Source organism: Anolis carolinensis, chromosome 2, assembly GCF_035594765.1.
Source record: "Anolis carolinensis isolate JA03-04 chromosome 2, rAnoCar3.1.pri, whole genome shotgun sequence".
Lineage (NCBI taxonomy): Eukaryota > Metazoa > Chordata > Lepidosauria > Squamata > Dactyloidae > Anolis > Anolis carolinensis.
The window spans coordinates 63,444,977-63,464,075 of record NC_085842.1 but is presented as its reverse complement, the minus strand read 5'-3'; the positions used below and the strand labels follow the sequence as shown (position 1 = coordinate 63,464,075).

General features: G+C 42.2%; 1 protein-coding gene across 7 annotated transcripts in view; it reads left to right on the top strand.

Moving 5' to 3' along the window:
• Nucleotides 1-19,099, top strand: part of plxna1 (plexin A1) — a 389,627-nt gene that overhangs the window by 89,263 nt on the left and 281,265 nt on the right. For all 7 annotated transcript variants that reach the window (XM_062969812.1, XM_062969808.1, XM_062969807.1 and 4 more), the window contains exon 3: nucleotides 3,954-4,136. In XM_062969812.1, the coding sequence (XP_062825882.1) occupies nucleotides 3,954-4,136 (183 nt within the window). The remainder of the gene's footprint in view (nucleotides 1-3,953; nucleotides 4,137-19,099) is intronic.

The following is a 19,099-nucleotide window of genomic DNA, read 5'->3' as shown; positions in this document are numbered from 1 at the left end:
TTGGAAACACCCTAAGATATGATGTGTCCCTGCAGGAATGTTGTTTGCAGTGCAAATAATAGTCCCATGGCAGATCTGTTTAAGTATGTAAAGACATTTCCAGATGAAATAAAATTAGTTCATTCCAGGAAGGTCTCCAGATGAATCAGAAATCTGTCTTAAAACTGTATGTAGATCCTGCTCCAGTGTTTTGACACTTAAGGCTCGTATGGAATTATTAACACATTTCCTCATGTGTTTTAGAATGCATTGTTATTAATGAAACCAAGCAACACATAGGTTATTGCATGTTTACCACTTGTTGATAATATTAAAGAAGTGGGTGGCAAACCTCACAAATCTACTGACTCCTTGTCCATTTGTGGCTTTCTTCTACACTAAAAGTAGTGCAGTTTGACAGCACTTTATTTCCCAGTACTCAGTGTTATGGAATCCTGGAATTTATAGTTTGGTAATCCGCAATTACTCTTTGGCAGAGAAGGCTACATATTTTGTAAAACTACAGCTCCCAGGATTCCGTAGCATTGAGCCAAGGCAGTTAAAGTGGTGTCAAAATGCATTAATTCTGCAGTGTAGTTGCACCTCAAGACTGAATAGCTCTGCTGGCATTTTTTCTTTTTCTACTTCTCTTTAACCCCTCTAACCAGTTCTATGAATGGGATTCACTTCATCCTCCATTCAATTGTGTGTCTCTAGGGTAGAATGTAGGAGCTGTTTAACATCTGTGCAGATATGAGGCCCAGCAGCTTAGGACAGGATGTGTGAAACGTGGCATCCATTTGAAACTGCTGAGAGGAATGTATATGGGCAGATTCTGTAGTTTGCATGTGTGGCTCTGCAGTTTGTGAGCACATTCCTCTTACAGCCCAGGAGATCCAACATTCCCTATTTAGGCATGACCTGGGGGAGGACTGGAAAGTGCGCAGGTGTGGAATTACATAGCGCCATTCCTCTTGGGCCCTGTAGCACAGATGCGAGGAGCTGTACAATGAATCCTTGAGGCGCTGATAAAAGTCCACAAGAAGAATTTCTCAAGTGGTGCTGCTTTAAATAAATGTGTGCACTGAGTCACAGCCTCCATTGGGCCAGCTGCTAGTCACAGTATCTTGGCCACTTTAAAGGGACAAGCATATTCTCAGTAGTTTTGTGCTTCTTTCGAGCACTGTATTCCCTGCATGCTTTTAATGGATATGGGTTTAAGCACCAGGCAGCTGTCACATAGCAAGGCCTTCCCTCTCTCACAGACACACACATCTTTGCTGGACCCCGTTCCTCAACAGCAGACTCCTATGCTGACCATTCCCCTTGCAACTTGATCATGAGCATACTCTCATTTACATTTGAAAATTTGCATATTTTCTTTTTTAAAAAACTTTCCTATCCTTGTTGGATTATATCTTTTCAAACTGTATCCCTTTCTGTTTTATTTTCAAGACAAAGTGCAGTGAATTCTTAGGTGATGGTGGAGACAGTCACAGGTAGAGCAGCAAAATACAGTTGTTCTGCCTGGGGTATAGGTAAAGGTAAAGGTTTTCCCGACGTTAAGTCCAGTTGTGATTAACTCTGGGGGTTGGAGCTCATCTCCCTTTCTAAGCTGAAGAGCCGGCGTTGTCCATAGACATCTCCAGGTCATGTGGCCGGCATGACTGCATGGAGCGCCATTACCTTCCCGCCGGAGCGGTACCTATTAATCTACTCACATATGCATGTTTTCGAACTGCTAGGTTGACAGGAGCTGAGGCTAACAGCGGGCGCTCATTCCGCTCCTGATATTTGAACCTGGGACCTTTTGGTCCACAAGTTCAGCAGCTCAGCGCTTTAACACACTGTGCCACCAGGGCCCCCCTGGGGTATAGAAGAATAATAAATATAATAACTTTATTATTGAACCCTGCCTCCATCTCTCCGAAGGGACTCAGGGTGGCTTACATAAGAAAAACTGTCCATACATTTAAAACACAATATAATAACATAGTTATGAAACAACATAACATGACAATCATTAAAACCAAGACATCAGTGCAGTTTGACACCAATTTAACTGCCATGGTTCAATGCTATGGAATCATGGGAGCTGTGATTTCTTGAGGTTTGTAGCCTTCTCTACCAAAGAGTGCTGGTGCTTCAGCTGACTACAAATCCTAGAATTCTATAACATTAAGGCATGGCAGTTTAACATGGTATCAATCTACATTAATTCTACATACCATAACGACCATCCAGTCTGAACATAAAATTTGAAGATGTCCTGTTTGCTGAAGCAGGTCAGTATCATCTATATCTCAAGACACCTGGTTAATAATGATTAGATAACAAATTTGCTGCAAAACACGGTAGTATTTCTAGAGGCTTCTTGAAATGTGAATAGGCTTCTGACTCACTCTCTCCAAGCTGTCACTTCCTTCCTTCCTTCTTCCATGCCCAGCTTCTGCAAAGCCTTCCTAGTTTCTTAAACCACAGTTTCCTTTGACCTCTCAATCAGGAAACTGTGGTTTAAGGGCTGATTTTAAACCAGGCGCTGATCAATTCTATTCTTTTTTATTCTGTTGTTTAGTCCTTTTTTGGCAAAGTGGCAAGAATGGTAGGCATGTGGCTCAGCGTCTCTTAGGAAGTATGAAATGAACAAAGAGTATACAGAACAAAGAATTAGGGCAAGTACCAGCTACAATATTCCATTATCTGAAGAATTGCCTGTTGAAGGACTGGAGCAGCCTGATTGGTTTGACACTTTCTTCAGCAAAGTATGGGCTCCCTAGGAATCTTAATGCAGCCAAAGCCACAAAAGCGGATAAAGGAACAGAACAGTAGCTTTCACAAGGAACCTGTGAGTGCGTCATTTGATTTAGCCAAAAGCTACCTATAGTGTGATGGGGTGAAATAAATAAAAGTAAACCCTGGTTGACAAAATTAGCCTGTGTTGCAATGAATCTCACATCTAATTAGTCTTGTCCAGATGTCTTGGAAGTCGAGAAATGTTTGTGGAAGCAGGATACATAAAAAAAGCAAGGAGAGTATATGCTGTTGCATCTCTAGTTTGCACTCCAATAAACCATGTTTTATTGGATTTCAGAACATTATGTCTGCACAGGTACTCTGGTTTTTACATTTCTGCCGTATGGGCCTAAAGTGAGTAGCTTGCTAACTATGCGAGAGAATATGATCCCATGAAAAAAGGAAGCCCTGTTGTGAAGCTCTTGCTGAAAGGAAGTCGAACACATTAAAATGCAACCTCTATGTAAATCTACCTTTCACAATAGCAAGGACACAGCTGGCCTCCAAGGTCAGTTTTAATTCTCTATAACATGTTTCTACAGCATAGGTACATGTTAAAAGCAAGCAATTTACCACTGTGTTTTAGGGTAGAAACTAGTATGCAGTAAATCTTAATATCTATGTACTTCTATTATCATTTGTGAAGTTTCCCTTACTAGCTGCATCCTAGCAGCAGTTTAGCACTTAGTGCTTTGGATTTTTATGGATGGATGGATGGAAGGAAGGAAGGAAGGGTAGGCTTCTGAGCGATATTAATTTACTAATTTTGGTGTCATTTCTTTTGATTATTCCTAACTACCGTCATTTCCCACTCTCCTGAAAGGACTTCGAATTTCATAGAGAATGATAGAAATATTGTGTGGATTTGAATTGTCTGAGTATAATATCTAGTGTAATTGAGCTTATTTTTTAAAAATAGAGGTGAAATGAAAGGCTGCATTAATCACTTGTTTGAGATTCATGTGAAATTGTGAGATGGAAGTTCTCCCTGCCCAAGATGCACTCATGTGCATATTCTGGAGAAGGCTTCCGGAATTTGGACTAGGGAGCCCAGTTTTCCTGATAATAATGGTCTTGCTAATTGCTTTCATTAGAAATTATTAATATACTATGGTGTTCCGAAATATTGTCACAGAAGCTAGCTCCTATTTACTTTTTCTTTGTTACCTCTTATTCTACAGCCATTGCAAATCGATGACAATTTCTGTGGGCAGGATTTTAACCAGCCATTGGGTGGAACAGTCCCCATTGAAGGAATGCCTCTCTTTGTGGACAAAGAGGATGGCATGACATCTGTGGCTGCTTATGACTATCGTGGACACACTGTGGTTTTCGCTGGCACACGAAGTGGCAAGATAAAAAAGGTAAGTGCCTCTGGAATTATGGCTATGGATTTGTTGGGTTCTTTTATTTTTGTCTTAAGGAGTTCAAGCCAAATGTTAGAGTAATTGGAATGAGAGGGACAGATATTTCCGTGCACAAAAGCTTTATGACTTTTAGCTATTTCTGTATCAGAGAATTGACCTTGAACAACTGTTACTTGTTTTTCTAGCATCCTTTCAATCTGAGTTTTCTTTCACCAGAAGTATCGCTCATCACACAGTTTCTCTGAAGTCAGCAATACTTTAAAATATTACATAGCAGAGGCCTTTCTCAATACCTAGTATGGTTTTGCTAAAACCAGATTGTTTTTCTTCATGTTGCAAACTCTTCAGCAGATTTTCGAGGATAAATAGCAAATTGCAGACTCAGCTAGTCTGTTTTGTAAATTCTGCACAGAGGAGGCCTCTCTCACTTTAGATAATTTTTATCTTTCTTCTAGCTTGCATTTCCCATCATTCCTACTCTGACTGCTTTTTCCATGGACTCGCTTTTCTTCTTCTTCTTCTTTTTGTTCATATCTGCAGTGTTGGTATATGTGCCTGCCTCTGTTACACAAAACAGACACTTTCTCTACAAAACTTTCTCTAAGGATGATGGCTCTGCTCTTTCAGCAGGAACCAAAGAACTCTGATAACTGTGCATGAAGAAGGATCTGTCTTGGAGGCTGCAGAATCCTCTAATCTAAATGATTTAAACCATCTGTGGGCCAAAGTACAAAAAGTGCAGGGAACTCATCCTTACCCAGCTACACAAAGGCTCCTTGTTGTTGGTAATTAGGAAATAACTGTATGCCTTTCCCTCAATATCTCCACAGGGCATGGATTTCCTGTTATCATAACATCATTCCTGTAATTATGCTGGATATTCCCTGTGTAAACACAGCCGGCAGTAACTGCATCTTCAACCAGGCAAAATTGTCTTTAGGCACAGTTTTGCAGGAAGCACCCAACCTAATAGGGGGCTCCTCTGAAACCAAGGCTTGCTGATAGTGGGAGCCAAACTAAAAGATGGCCTGAAGTTTTGAGCCTCCTATGCTTTTAATCTTTTTCTTCCCTGAGCTAAGCTCTTAATTTATCAAGATTACAAGTATTTTCCAGTACAGACATCAGTGTAGCTCCCTGTGAATACGAATGCAAAGAGGGAAGGCATTCAAAGGTTACCATATCCATTGGGGCAGTAGCTTTGGATACATTAGTGACTTGGAAATATGGGGATCCTTTTACAACATTGATCATAGATTAAGTTATTCATTTCTGGGAGTCAGCAAAAGCCCTTCAAGCATTAGCAAGAGACCCCCATGTTGCACATGTGCTCTTGACAGCTGTTTCCATCTCCCTGGGTGTTTTGCATTTGTGTTTGCATACCTTTGCTTGCTGCATTTATACTTTATATTTTTAGATGTGTGTATAAAATAAGTAATGTGTGAATCAAGTCACATAGCCCTTTCTTTGCTCCTTGGTTATGGGAAAGGAGCTGTGGCCTGCTGCTGGGAATGAGATACAGTGCAGTATAAAATGTGTCCACAACTAAGTTCTGCAGTGAAATATTCTATTGCTGAATGTACCTATCACTCGTACACACTTTCCATCCTTCCTCCTACCCCAGTCACACAATTTTCTGTTCTAAGTGGGTTGTTTTTGGAGTCTCCCCGTGCCCTTCCCCCAGATATTTTACTAGATATTTACATTACTGCAACCTCTTTTGCTAGAAGCTCTTTCTTGTTCATAGATGGTGCCATTTTGGCTACTAGGCTTGATCGATCCATGAAAAATTTGATTCTAAACTCGTTTCAAAACTAGAGGGGGCAGTTTTTCGTTTTTGTTGCTATTTACGAATTTGGCCCCCAAAAATTTTCGAAATTAACGAAAATTCGTTATTTTCTAAATTAATTCGTTAATGGCGGACGCGCATGCGCAATTCCCAAAAACAGCACAGAGGGAGAGGACTTTACAGGACTCTCCCACCCTCATTTTTTGAGTGATCTTCTTCCAACTTGGTACAGTGGTAGAACACATTTAAAACTGATAGCTCACCAAAATTTGGAAAGTTTCCCTTATCCTCTGATTTTTGGCGAATTTTCATAGCTTTTATAATAAACCATTTTTTAATAATTGCAGAAATCTGTTCCTGGTTTGAAAGTCTTATTTCCTGTTAAATTGGGTTGTCTTTACTGTGAAAGTCATTGTTCTACTTCAGAAACTTTGTTTTTGTGGCTGAAACTTTGTTAAATTGGTGTGTGTGTGATATATACTGTCTGTGTATATATATAATATATAGTCCCTGCATAATGTGTGTGTGTGTGTATAGGTAAAGGTAAAGGTATCCCTTGACGTTAAGTTCAGTCATGTCTGACTCTGGGGGTTGGTGCTCATCTCCATTTCTAAGCCCAAGAGCCAGTGTTGTCCATAGACACCTCCAAGGTCATGTGGCCGGCATGACTACATGGAGTGCCATTACCTTCCCAGAAACACCCAGAAAATGGGAATTCCAGACAGGAAACAATCAGGGCCAGCTAATACCTCCCAACAAAGGATTCCCCCAGGTAGGAAGCAGCCAGGCTTTGAAGCTGCAAGGCTATTCAATGCTAATCAAGGTGACCAATTGCAACATTCACACTTGCCTCCCACAGACAAGAGTTCTTTCTCCCACCCTGGACCTTCCACAGATATATAAACCCCACTTGCCTAGCTTCGCACAGACGTCAAAACCTCTGAGTATCAGGCCTGGCAGGCAGGGAAGGGCGAGCGAGCGAAGGGAGGACAGCCGCCGGAGGAGGACGAAGCAGAGGGGAAGGGGTCTCGATCCGCCGCCTCCGCCCGCCTGGATGCGCCTTGCGAGGAGGAGGCGGAGGAAGCGGAGGAGGGGGCGGCAGAGGGATAAGCAGAGGCAGGCAGTGAGGGAGGCATGAGCAGCGCCGCCCGCGCCCCTCGCCCGCCTTCGCCTTCCGCCTCCTAAGCGACCCTCCCTCCCTCCCAGCCCCATCCTCCCCGCAAGGCTTCCGAGGAGGAGGAGGAGAGGACGCCGCCCGAAGGAAAGGAAAGGTCGGTGGGCTCTTCGGGGAAGACCTTGGGGAAGGTTGCGGGAAGGGCGGGAGGGGAAGGGGAAAAGCGCCCCATTTTCAAGAGCCACTTCGGGAGGGAAAGAGGGCAACCAAGGGGGGACCTCCCTCTCCCCCTCCTTCCCTCCTGGAAGAAGAAAGGAAAGACACGTGGACGCGCCTCCTTTCCGACGTGCGGGCCTCGCCTTCTTGGGCGCTGACACGCGAGAGCCTCCCTCCCGAAGACAGAAACCTGGCCCAGTCCTTCCTCGGTAGGCTATTGGGAGATCACCCTTGGGAGGTAATAATAATAAATTATTATCAGCTGCTGAGGCGAGGCGGCGGCGGCGGCCATTTCCCCCCTCCGTCTTCCTCCTCCTCCTCGGCCTCCTTCCCCCTCGCCCCCTCCCATTGGCTGAGCCCGTGACGCCCCTTTTGCTGAGGGGCAAAAGGGAAGGGCCTGAATGGTGGGAGTTTGGGTGCTTTGCAAAAGCTTTTTTTTCCTAACGAAAAAAACGACGACATAACGAAAAACGGCCTCTCGCGATTCGAAACCGCGATATCCAGACGTGTGACAACCAATGCTTCAAAATTGCTTCAAAACAAACGAAAATAACGAATTAATAACGGTTAACGGGGAAAACGAATTATTTGAGCAAGCCTATTGGCTACATATGCATCAAAACCTATGCATGGACATAAAAATCAAGATAATTGCATTTTTTTCAGCATTCTGTTGTTTCAGAGGGCATTAATGACATTATTCAACTAAAAATTGAACAAAGTCACTGTCCTGCCACAAATACCCAAAATAATACCCAAAATAATTTGGCATTCAAGGCTCTGTATTCCTTTGATGCTGGAATAGGTTGTCCCTTTATCTCCTAGTGCACAGTGATGGAACATTCTGTACACCAAATTTGCTCTGTCTCTCACTTGGAAGCATCAGTATCTGCATGGTGTTTTTCTAGTAGAGGAAAACTTCTAACCCCTGCAGACTCAGAGTAAGCAAGATGTTGCTTTCTAGATGAATGGGTCTAAATTGAAATGACTGGCCAGAAGCCAAACTGAAGGTCATTTTAGGATATGTGATTCAGACAAAGTAGACTGTTGTCAGCTAGGGAGAGCTGCTTTGTTTATTAGGTGGGCCAAACAGATTCGATGTTAGAGGGTTTTTTTCTTCCTCTAGCGTTGTCAGCTTACTACTCGAAAAACTGTGAAACCTGAAGATAGTGTTGTAGCTGTTACGTGTAAGAAACACCAGGAGCTGTCTTTAAGTAGTCTCATAGCTGGCAGACACCCGTCCAAGATGGTTTACATAGCCAGTGTGTTCCATTGCTCACAAGAAGGCCTAGCTCAGACCAGCTATCTATGAGAAGTAAGAGAGTTCCGGTTTTGGACCTCACTGCTGACTTGTGAGTTACATATCACCCACTGGTGGTAATCTCCTGCTAAGATATCATTTAGGTGCTTTAAACATTTGAAAAGTAGCACAAATAATTTACAAATACATAATTAGTCTGGAATATCAGTATACAGAGGGATCTTGAAGCACTTTAGAGACTGACTGAAAGTTGGTAGCACAAGCTTTTGTAGACTAAGTCTACATCCGAAGTAGTAGATTTACTCTTTGAAAGCTTTATGCTGCCAAGTGCTGGCAAAGATATGTAGGGACAAGACAAACTATATTCTCATCATGCCATGGTGGCCCAAGCAACCCTGGTGCCCTACTTCTTACACATCTTGAGGTGTCTTCAGTAGAATCTGTACTGTCCAGATTTCTTGACAATACATGATGGGAAAGTGAGGCACCGGATCTAGGCTCTCTCAAATTAACAGTCTGCAGGACTCATTCTTAGCTTCCCTTCCTGATGTTGTCATTATTGCTGTTGCACATAGGCCTTCCACTCAATGCTCCCGTGCTTGTAAATGAAAAAAAAATCCTATCATTTCTGTCACCTAAATGCATTGCTGTGTATCCCTGTACAAGTCACCAAGTACTGGAGTTCCTTCTGTCTTTGTCTCAGAGAACTGTTTCCCTTTTCCCCGGGCACTACCTATCGGCTGTCTGCTCTAACTTCCAGTCCATCAGTAAGCCCTTTTGTTTCCAGTTTCCATTAGTAAAGAGGTTTCTGATCTTTATATCCTACTACACAATAGATTCATGGTCCAAGGTGGATGCTGCTTTCAGGAGATAAGCCCAGTTTTCCTATTTAGCATGACACTCCCATATGTTGTGGTTAGTAGCTTGCTTACCTCCCATTTATGTGAGTCACAGGCACCTCAAAGAAAAAAAAAGTTGCTTACTTATAACTAAGTCTTTGAGTAGTCATCTATGAAGTCACATAAAAATCTTGCCCATTCTCCACTCATCATGTCTTGCCTTTCCTTAGATTGTTGGCTGTTGCTTTGGCAGCCAGGTAACTGGGGTTTAGGTGGGAAGCAGGCTGGATAGCCACGCATAGAGTCCATGGTGGTACTGCCAAAAAGCTTATTTAATAGAACCAGAAGGCTCTGAATGCTTCATGGCACCAATGTAGTAGAACCCATCACAGATGACCAGTCAAAGTACTTCAGTTACAGATAAGCAACCTGCCTTTATCAGAAGTTTGGTCCCATTGCTGCTGCAATTTTAAGTTCCAAAATTGCAGGTTTTAAATAGTTTGGCATATGTACGCATATAGAGGAAATGTAGGAGGGAAGATTGATGAAACCATTGAAATGGTGTGTGCTACACATCAGTTATTTATCCTCGCTGATTGCTGATGATTGCTTTTTGTCTGGCAAATTTCTCCCTGAGGTGGTAGTTTCCCACTGTCCTTCGATACTTTCTGCATTTTGCCTTGTCACTTCTCTTTGCTGGTTTGATTGCCTTCGTGGAAGGTTTGATGAAGCAGAGACAAATATGCCTGGAAGACTCTTCCTTGTCTAGGAAACTGTTCCAAGGTAGCAAGGTGGAAGGGAATTTAAGTACAGGGTTAGTTAAGCCTGAAACTAACACCAGTTCATTTTGCAAATGCATCAGTTGCATGCATTCAGTCTGATATAATGCAAAAGTACCAATGCTTTGGCAGATGTCTGAGGCAGTAAGTAAAGATAGGAATAACCTCTTTAGCCATAGTAGAATGGTAGTGGTGTTCATGAAGTATATGTCTAATGTGTTGTCGAAGGCTTTCATGGCCGGGATCACAGGGTTGTTGTATGTTTTCCGGGCTGTATGGCCATGTTCTAGAAGTATTCTCTCCTGACGTTTCACCCACATCTATGGCAGGCATCCTCAGAGGTTGTGAGGTATGGAGAAACTAAGCAAGGAAGGTTTATATCTGGACTTCCCACAGATATATATACATCTTCCTTGCTTAGTTTCTCCATACCTCACAACCTCTAAGGATGCCTGCCATAGATGTGGGCGAAACGTCAGGAGAGAATACTTCTAGAACATGGCCATATAGCCCGGAAAACATACAACAACCAAGTATATGTCTATTTGATGATGTGTAGAGCAGTGTGTGTCCCTTGCTTTAACCTTGAGGCGTTGGTGTAGATAGAAACACTGGTGTAGGTGACATCAAGATCATGACTTCTTCTAACAAGTGCTGTCTGCCTGAGCTTGGAGGATGGAGAAAATGCTGCATCAGCAGTTACCTGATCTTCCTATGGAGCCTTGTGCAATCAGACCCTTCCTCTGGCTGTCTCTGCAGCTACAACAGGAAGACAATAAGGCCGAACAACCTCCTGTCTTGCCCTCTTCAGTTGGTCACCTAAGAGGGGCAGAGAGGGGGATGGGGCTACAGAGAAATATGTTTTGCTAGGCACTGCATAAAGAGCAGCTGTTACTGCAAAATGTTTGAAGGCCAAGAAGTGCTGGAGACATAAAGGCTTGAAAACATTGCAGGAATGATCCTGTATGGCACTAAATGTTAAGTTTTCTTAAAGGCTTGCTTGATGCTTTCCTTGATGCAATTTCCTGCTTCTTGGCAGGGGGTTGGACTGGATGGCCCATGAGGTCTCTTCCAACTCTACTATTCTATGATTCTATGATTCTATGATTTGACTCCTGGTTGTTTTTAAAATGCAGTCTTGGTTTTTGTTAGTGGGTTTTTAAAGTTCTATGTATTTAAATATATAGAATTTACATGAGCTACTACCATCCTAAGGCATTTCCTTTGGGCAAAGATAACATTCCCGCAGGATGCATAAAGGTAATGGTGATGGGATAGTGGTTGAACTTTCTACAAGACAGACGTTTTGATGGATGATTGGCCTAAGAGCACTGTAGAAATAGCTATGGATGTAGTTTGGTAATATAGCTTTTCGCACAATGCACTGTCTGCACTGTTCCAGTCTCCTGGCAAGGTTATTAATCTTTTCATGTAAAAGCAGTAATGCTTGTGCCAGCATTTCCTTTTGTCACTTTGGCAGAGTGGCTAAGCCTAGAGCTGTGTGGACAGAAAAGCTCCCCCCCCCCCCCCCCCGGAATTCTTTCCCTCTCTTGAAAAGAAGTGGGACAGACTCAGTTGCTGAGCGGGAATGTAAAAGCAGAAGAAAGGACTGTGGCTGAGCTATGGCATACTTCACCTATGTCCTCAGTTGTTAACTCAGACCTTCCCTTGACAGCCACCTACTGAAGCATGTAGACTGTTAGGCTTTTGATACTAGAATGGAAACCTGTTTAATCTAGGGTTTCTCATTTATGGTTCCTGGAACCATGGGGTTCAATGAAAGATTGTGATTGGGAACCCCTCCCCCACGAAAAACCTTATTTTTACACAAGGTTTCCTTGAGACCAGGAAATTATTTTGAAGGTTCCTCCAAAGTAAAAAGGTTGAGAAAGACTACCTTGGACCTTTTAGAAATCCCATTCACTATATCAGAAGGATTCACCAATATTCCTATTGCATGGCATAGAAATGGGGTTAAACAGATAAGCAGAATGGCTTAATGAACTTGTAAGGTTGGGAAAAGGTTAATAAAATATGACTTGATTTGACTTAGAACTCTCCGGAGCTTAGCTCCAAGGCTATATTTAAAGGGTTCTGGACTTGTGAAGTTGAAATACAGAAGAAAGGCCTTTCCCTTTACTCATGAATGGGCATATGTTTCCACTGAATAAGGCCTTTCAACAGCCCATCCTAGCTCAGCAAAGCCATGGTTCATTTGTCCTTTGGAAGCATTGTGTACTGGGAGAATTGTTATGTTTGCAAATCCATGTGTGCCTTTGTTGCAACCAGTAGAGAATCCCTTCTCTCTCTGTTGTCGGATACAGGCTGCACTGCTTCCTGCCAGAATGTGTTCAGAGACTGTTCAGTATCAGAGGCCAAAGGGGAAGACAGTCAAGCCTTCTCTAGAAGATGGGCTTAAAGAGGATTTCTGAGCTCATGTCCTTGTTGAGTAATCAGGGCCCCTCTTTCATTGCTTGAGTCCTCTGTGGAGAGCAGCTTCCTTGCTCCATGCTTTCCCACCCTTCTTACATGGGTACAGGGGTCCAGATGCTAACAGAGAGTCCCATTGTTCTGGGGAAGCTTGGCTGTGTTTCCAGTGCCTTGTTAGCCGTCTCTCAAACAGTTGCTCCTCGGAGGATGGTCTGCCAGCCAACACCTGTTGCAGCTGCAGCCTCGCCCCTGACCTGCCCTTCCCCATCCTGTCTCATCTGTCATCCCCATTCTTCATTCCTCTGTGTTCTCTTCGTGTCTCTTCCTGTGTCTTCATTGACAGATGGATTTTCCTAATAGTTCTTGAAATCAGATTTCAATCTCAGATCCCTAATGTTTGGGGGAATAGAAGGGATCATACTTGGACCCTCTCCCTATTTCCTGCTGTTCAGAACTCTTGAAAATCACTCCTATATGTATGTTACTAGCAGCAACTGAAGTGAACAGGGCATACATTAGGTTCTTTAACATCTCAATTTCCTTGATCCTGGTATAATCATACCCATTTTTAGACAAGTGACACTTAAGACGTCATGACACTAACAGGCTGGAAATTTCCACAAGCAAGTAAAAATATTTTATCCGTTTCACTAACCTTCTCCCTGAGGTCCCTAATAAGCAGGATTTCTTTATTTAAATTTTTTTTGTACTCAGTCATCATTTTAGCAAACATTAATTTTAAGAGCCCTTCTGCATCTGTGGGACTAGCAACAAATTGACTGTGTATGTGTTTGCCCTCCAGTTGCATCAGTTGTATATAATTCTGCAGTCCCTTTTTCACTCCCCTCTCCCCACTATTTGGCTTTTAGGGGCATTTCTGCTCAGTATCCCGTCACCTGTTAGAGGATGCGGTGAAAATGCAGCAGCACTCATACTGTTTTGATCTTGAGATGGGATGGGAAAGTGAACAACTTCTATAAACCTTTGGGTCCTCATTCCTGAGGCGAAGGAATACAAGCTGTAAAGAAGATCCTGGATAATTTTTCATTTAATTTTTGAATAAGGTTCTGAATTTTCCCTGCATAGATTCCTCCAAGGTAGGCAAGATTAGTGGTGGTGGTGGTATTATTCCAAGGGGGCTTCAGACAGAGTTCAGGTAAAGCTTTGCTAGGTGACATATACTTCTTTCCTTTTTACTTTCTCCATCCAAGGTCAAGCCATGTACAACTTCCTTCTGCCTTGGTTTGGGGGTCTCCGTCTCCCTCCTTTTGTTACATCTTGTATACTGCGCATTTCCGTACAGACACCTCTGTCTTGTTTCTCAATGGATCCCCATTTGGCGTTACAGTTGTCAGCATGCTGGACTGTTTCGTGTTAGAGTTTCATGCTCACAAGCCACTCGAGTAAAAATTTCTGTGCAACTTCTTTGTCTTAAAGGGAAATAACCCCAAAGTTAAATCTTTGTGGCAGTATATGGTCATACCAAGACCTGAAATATCAGACCAAAGGGCAAAAATCCTTCTAGCTCAACTTCCTGTTTTTTATATTGGGCAAACAAGTACCTCTAGGTAAAATATTAAATCTCTTACAGCTCTATAATGCTTATTTCATTCTTTTCCCCAAGACACACACATGCACACACATGCACTCATGCACACTGCAAGGCCTGAAAAGGAGAGAGAGAGAGAGAGAGAGAGAGAGAGAGAGAGAGGGAGGGAGGGAGGGAGGGAGGGAGAGGGAGGGCAGTCTTCCCTTTGGGAATCATGGCAAAAAAACTGTAGTTGTTGTGTTGTGTTTCTGTCCCCACTTCCTCAACATTTAATTTCTGTAGTCATGGGGTGATCATGTGCATGCCGTGGCAGTCATGGGACTGTGTACAGACCTTTGCCATTGTGTAGGTGGCTTCAATGTGAAGCCCCCCTCTGGAGAGGCATTGGCATTGCCCCATAGAAGCCACTTCCTCTTTCCTTTTGTTCATTGACTTAGGTGTCTGCAAATCAGTTTCAGACCAGGAGTATTATACCAATTTGATCTTTCACACAACTCCAGATTTCAGTATTTCGCAGGGGTAAAAGTAGCCATACTCTCCCCGGACAAAGAGAGTATGGCTTCTTTTTCCATTGTGAAAAATTAAATCAAGCCGTAATTCCCCCCTTTGGCGTAATTCCCCCCTTTTACACAATGGTTGAAACAGAAAAATCCTATCTTTTCTGATCTCCAATGATATGCACCAAGCGTTAAGTTCAGAGCCGCTTTGACTGGCACAGCAAGGAGACAAAAGGCTATTATTAATTAGGGACTGTTGGAGAACGCCTTGAGGAAGGGCTTCCATGTGGCCTGCAGTGTGGCCTTGTTTACTGTCCCAGCGCTTGGTTTCTCCATATGTTTTCGAAATGTGCAGCTTGGTCGCTCAGGAAGCCACCATCTGTTGTTAAACCCTGCATGTCTTCTAAAGTAAGAAAGGGGCCTCTTAAATATTGATGGGGAGGGGTGAACATAAAGCCCATTGAGCTCTTGCCTCAGGCATGGGACAGAGACAGATTTTTCTGTCATTGCATGGTAGGGAGAGGATTAAACCCATGCACACCTCTTGGGAGATTATCTGGACTTTTAAGTTTCTGTTGGAGTTTCTGAGTGTTTTTCTTCTTCTTTGTCTCTTATGGTTGTTTGCATAAATAATCTGGGTGTTATTCATAGAAGAACAGAGTGGATCCCAATTCCAGTTAGTGGGATGAGAAGGAGATAAGGAGCAGGGCCAGTAAGATTAATACTAGACCCAGCAAAGAATCTCTTTAGAGATAATAGAGTGGTAGGTCATTAAAAAGGTTAGAAAAATCCCAAAGAATTCTGTAGAGGAATATCTGCTAGTGAGGTTATTAAGTTTAACTGTTCCTTTCTCAGTGAGTTACAGTGCAGTAAACAAGTCAATCTCTACAGAAAAATAAATCAGATGGAAATCTGATATCAGAAATAGCCAAGTTCGAAAAGGAGTAGGAGAACACTTCAGGTTTCCAAGTAGTCCTCGAAATGTTAACTTTTTTATCAAGTCAGAAGCGAATTGAGAATGCAAGTCGCTTCTGGTGTGAGAGAATCGGCCGTCAGAGACGTTGCCCAGGGGACGGCCGGATGTGTTACCATCCTGTGGGAGGCTTCTCTTATGCCCCCGCATGGGAAGCTGGGGCTGACAGACAGAAGCTCACCCCATCGAACAGCCGACCTTCAGGTCTTCAGGTCAGCAGTTCAACTGGCACAAATGTTTAACCCATTGCACCACCACAGCTCCTTTACTTTTAAGAAGGAGCATAATGCCTTGTTAAAGCCATCTTAACTTAGTAATGATAGGATGATACTCTAAGGCCTGAGCATGCTCCCTGAACACTTCTGCCACAGAGTTTAAAGTGACCTTTGTAGAGCAAAGGAAGGTCAGATGAAGATTAGACAACAATACTGCTGTATTGCAATTAAGAGGCTTCAGCCTAGCCCCAGAGGCCTGAATTGAGAGAAAGGTTTCTCATTTCACTACAAATATTAATTGGCTATGGAGAGCAGAAATGTTTTGTGTTATCAGCAACCACACATTTGTGTGAGTTGACATTATTGATAATTTTGAAAGGGAATGTCTGTTAGTTGGCTGACTGCATCTCCTTGTATGAACCTGCGAGGGCTCTGAGATCTGCAGGAGAGGCCTTTCTCTCAGTCCCACCTCCCTCTCAAGCTCGGTTGGTGGGAATGAGAGAGCGGGCCTTCCTTCTCGGTGGCTGTCCCTCAACTCTGAAACCCCCTTCCCAAGAAGCCAGAATGGCCTCCTCCCTGCTCTCCTTCCAGCGACAGGCTACAACTTTTTTTTTATTTTATTCAGGCAGGCTTTTAAAGAAGATGGTGGTTAAGATCAAGTCAGGGGATGCTATGGTTTTTAGCTTTGAATATGTTTTAATGGATTTTAATTGTGAATTTTTAAAACCATTTATAATCAATTCTGTTTTAATGTTTGTTTAAATTGTATTGAAATGCTTTTAATGTAAGCTGCTTTGAATTCCCTGTGGAGAGAAAAAGTGGAGTATAAGTAAACATAATAATAATCATCATCATCATTATCATCATCATCATCATTATCATTATTTCTGTAGCAATAACCACAAAAATTGAAGTGTTACAGAACTCTGTTAGTAATGTTGCAACTCTTTTGATATTTTCTGCATTTAATTTCCCCTGATTTTACTCTATAGTTTCTCTCTTTAGCCCTGTGTATTGCACAGCTAAACGGGCTTGGATAAGCAAATATCTTGGATAATAAGGAGGGATTAAGGAAAAGCCTATTAAACATCAAATTAGGTTATGATTTTACAAATTAAGCACCAAAACATCATGTTATACCACAAATTTGACAGAAAAAATAGTTCAATACGCAGCAATGTTATGTTGTAATTACTGTATTTACGAATTTAGCACTAAAATATCACGATATATTGCAAACATTGACTACAAAAATGGCTTGGATAATCCACAGGCTTGGATAAGCGAGGCTTGGATAAGTGAGACTCTACTGTACCTAAAATTCTGGATATAACTTCATTTATTTGATTATTTGGTCTGCAATTCACAATGGTTTTTGCGATAATACAGTGTAGTTTTTAAAATGATAACAGGAGTCTTCATTCTTGAAAAATAAGGTATAACTTGATGAGTATTTTTGTTGTAGTGTGTACTGAGATTTGTTTTGTCCTTGGGTGGATGAAGAACAAGAACATTTGTGACTATTCTTAAACACCTGTACTGTACGATTGAACTTTTTGTATTATTTTCTGTCCATAATCTTTTGAGTTTCTTCCATTGAAAAATTAAACTATAGTTGGTATGAAACAACTAGTCAGTGATAATGACACACAATTTTCATTATTTACCTAGTTAGCCTTCCCCTGGAAATACAAGCTTTCTTGGGTGGTCATCACGGGTCACTAGACCCATGGTTAAGAAATCAGGGGGTACCTTTCAGTGATACATTTTTTCTCTTCCCTCCTTCTTCTCATTCCTCCTGTGGCTTTTTTGAAACTTTCAATAGAGACATACTTTAGGAACTTTGTGAGGCTAGGATTGCTCATTAGATGGTTCTTGCAATTTTCTTTGGTCATCTATGGAGGTTTTATGTAATATCATCTTCACTGAACTCGCTATATTTGTCCGATTTGTCAGTTTATTTTCTTTCAATCAATCACTCCACTTTCTCCCTTGGTCATTGCTATTTACATGCTTAGTTGGTTTGCTTCAAAATGGCAATCTGATAAGTGAGTCTTGGGTATTAAAAGAGGAGTGGGTGAGAGCCTATATAGTACACGTTGTTGGAGTTATACAATATAGTAGATGTTACACGCACAATTCTTCAGTTGTTTTCTTCTGTTCATCAGGATTACTTTCTTACTTTAGGGAGTGGATCCTGTATATTTCCCTTCAGAGAACACAAAGAATATACTTATTCAAGCAGAAGACTCAGTGTCATAAGATCAGATTCTATTTTTTGACTGTGCCACAGACATTGCAGTCTTGGCCAAGTTCCCCTTTTAAAGCTTTCGTGAATCCAAGAGAGTAGGTGGCTTCCTGCCTTGTCATTAAATACAAGATCATTGATGTTTTTAGTGCTCTTCTGGGCTAAAAAGTAAAATGCATTTGTGTTGTTTTGGGATTAGGCAATAGACAATCTCTACTGTGTCCAGGGGAAAAAGTGCTGTGACAGCCAATTCTGGTTTGGCCTAAGTATACAATCACTTTAAATTGAACTGGCAGTGAAGTTTTGATTAATTATGGTTGGAAAACATTCTAAAATTTGTTGAATTTGTATTTTCAGGCTGATCTGAACTGCAAGGGAATAAGAGAAATATAGTAGGAGAGGTGACCTGAGGTATTATAGTCATATCCAGCCTGTTGCTCACATGTCCTAATGCCCTTTGTTATTGGTCATGCTAGTTGATAATTATGCAAATTATGCTTGGAGAGCACTAGGTTGGTGAAGGCAGGAATATATGAATGCGGATGATTAGCAAGAAAATCTCAGAGTGCTAGCTTTGAATCACAGGCCCCTGGTGGTGCAGCGGATTAAAGTGCTGAGCTGCTGAACTTTCTGACTGAAAGGTTGGCGGTTTGAATCTGGGGAGCAGAATGAGCGCCCGCTGTCAGCCCCAGCTTCTGCCATCCTAGCAGTTTGAAAACATGCAAATGTGAATAGATCAGTAGGTACGAATCCGGCGGAAAGGTAACGGCGCTCCATGCAGTCATGCCGGCCACATGACCTGGAGGTGTGTACGGACAAGGCCGGCTCTTCGGCTTAGAAATGGAGATGAGCACCAACCCCCATAATTGGACACAACTAGACTTCATGTCAGGGGAAAACCTTTACCTTTACTCTTTAACTTGCTTTGATAGCTTCCCATCTTCCACACAGAAGTAACCAAAATGCATTTAAAAATACTAGCTTTACATGTCAACACTTGATTTTGGGTTATTTAGTGAACTAGTGAACCCCTGCTTGTTTCTAAAACATCCT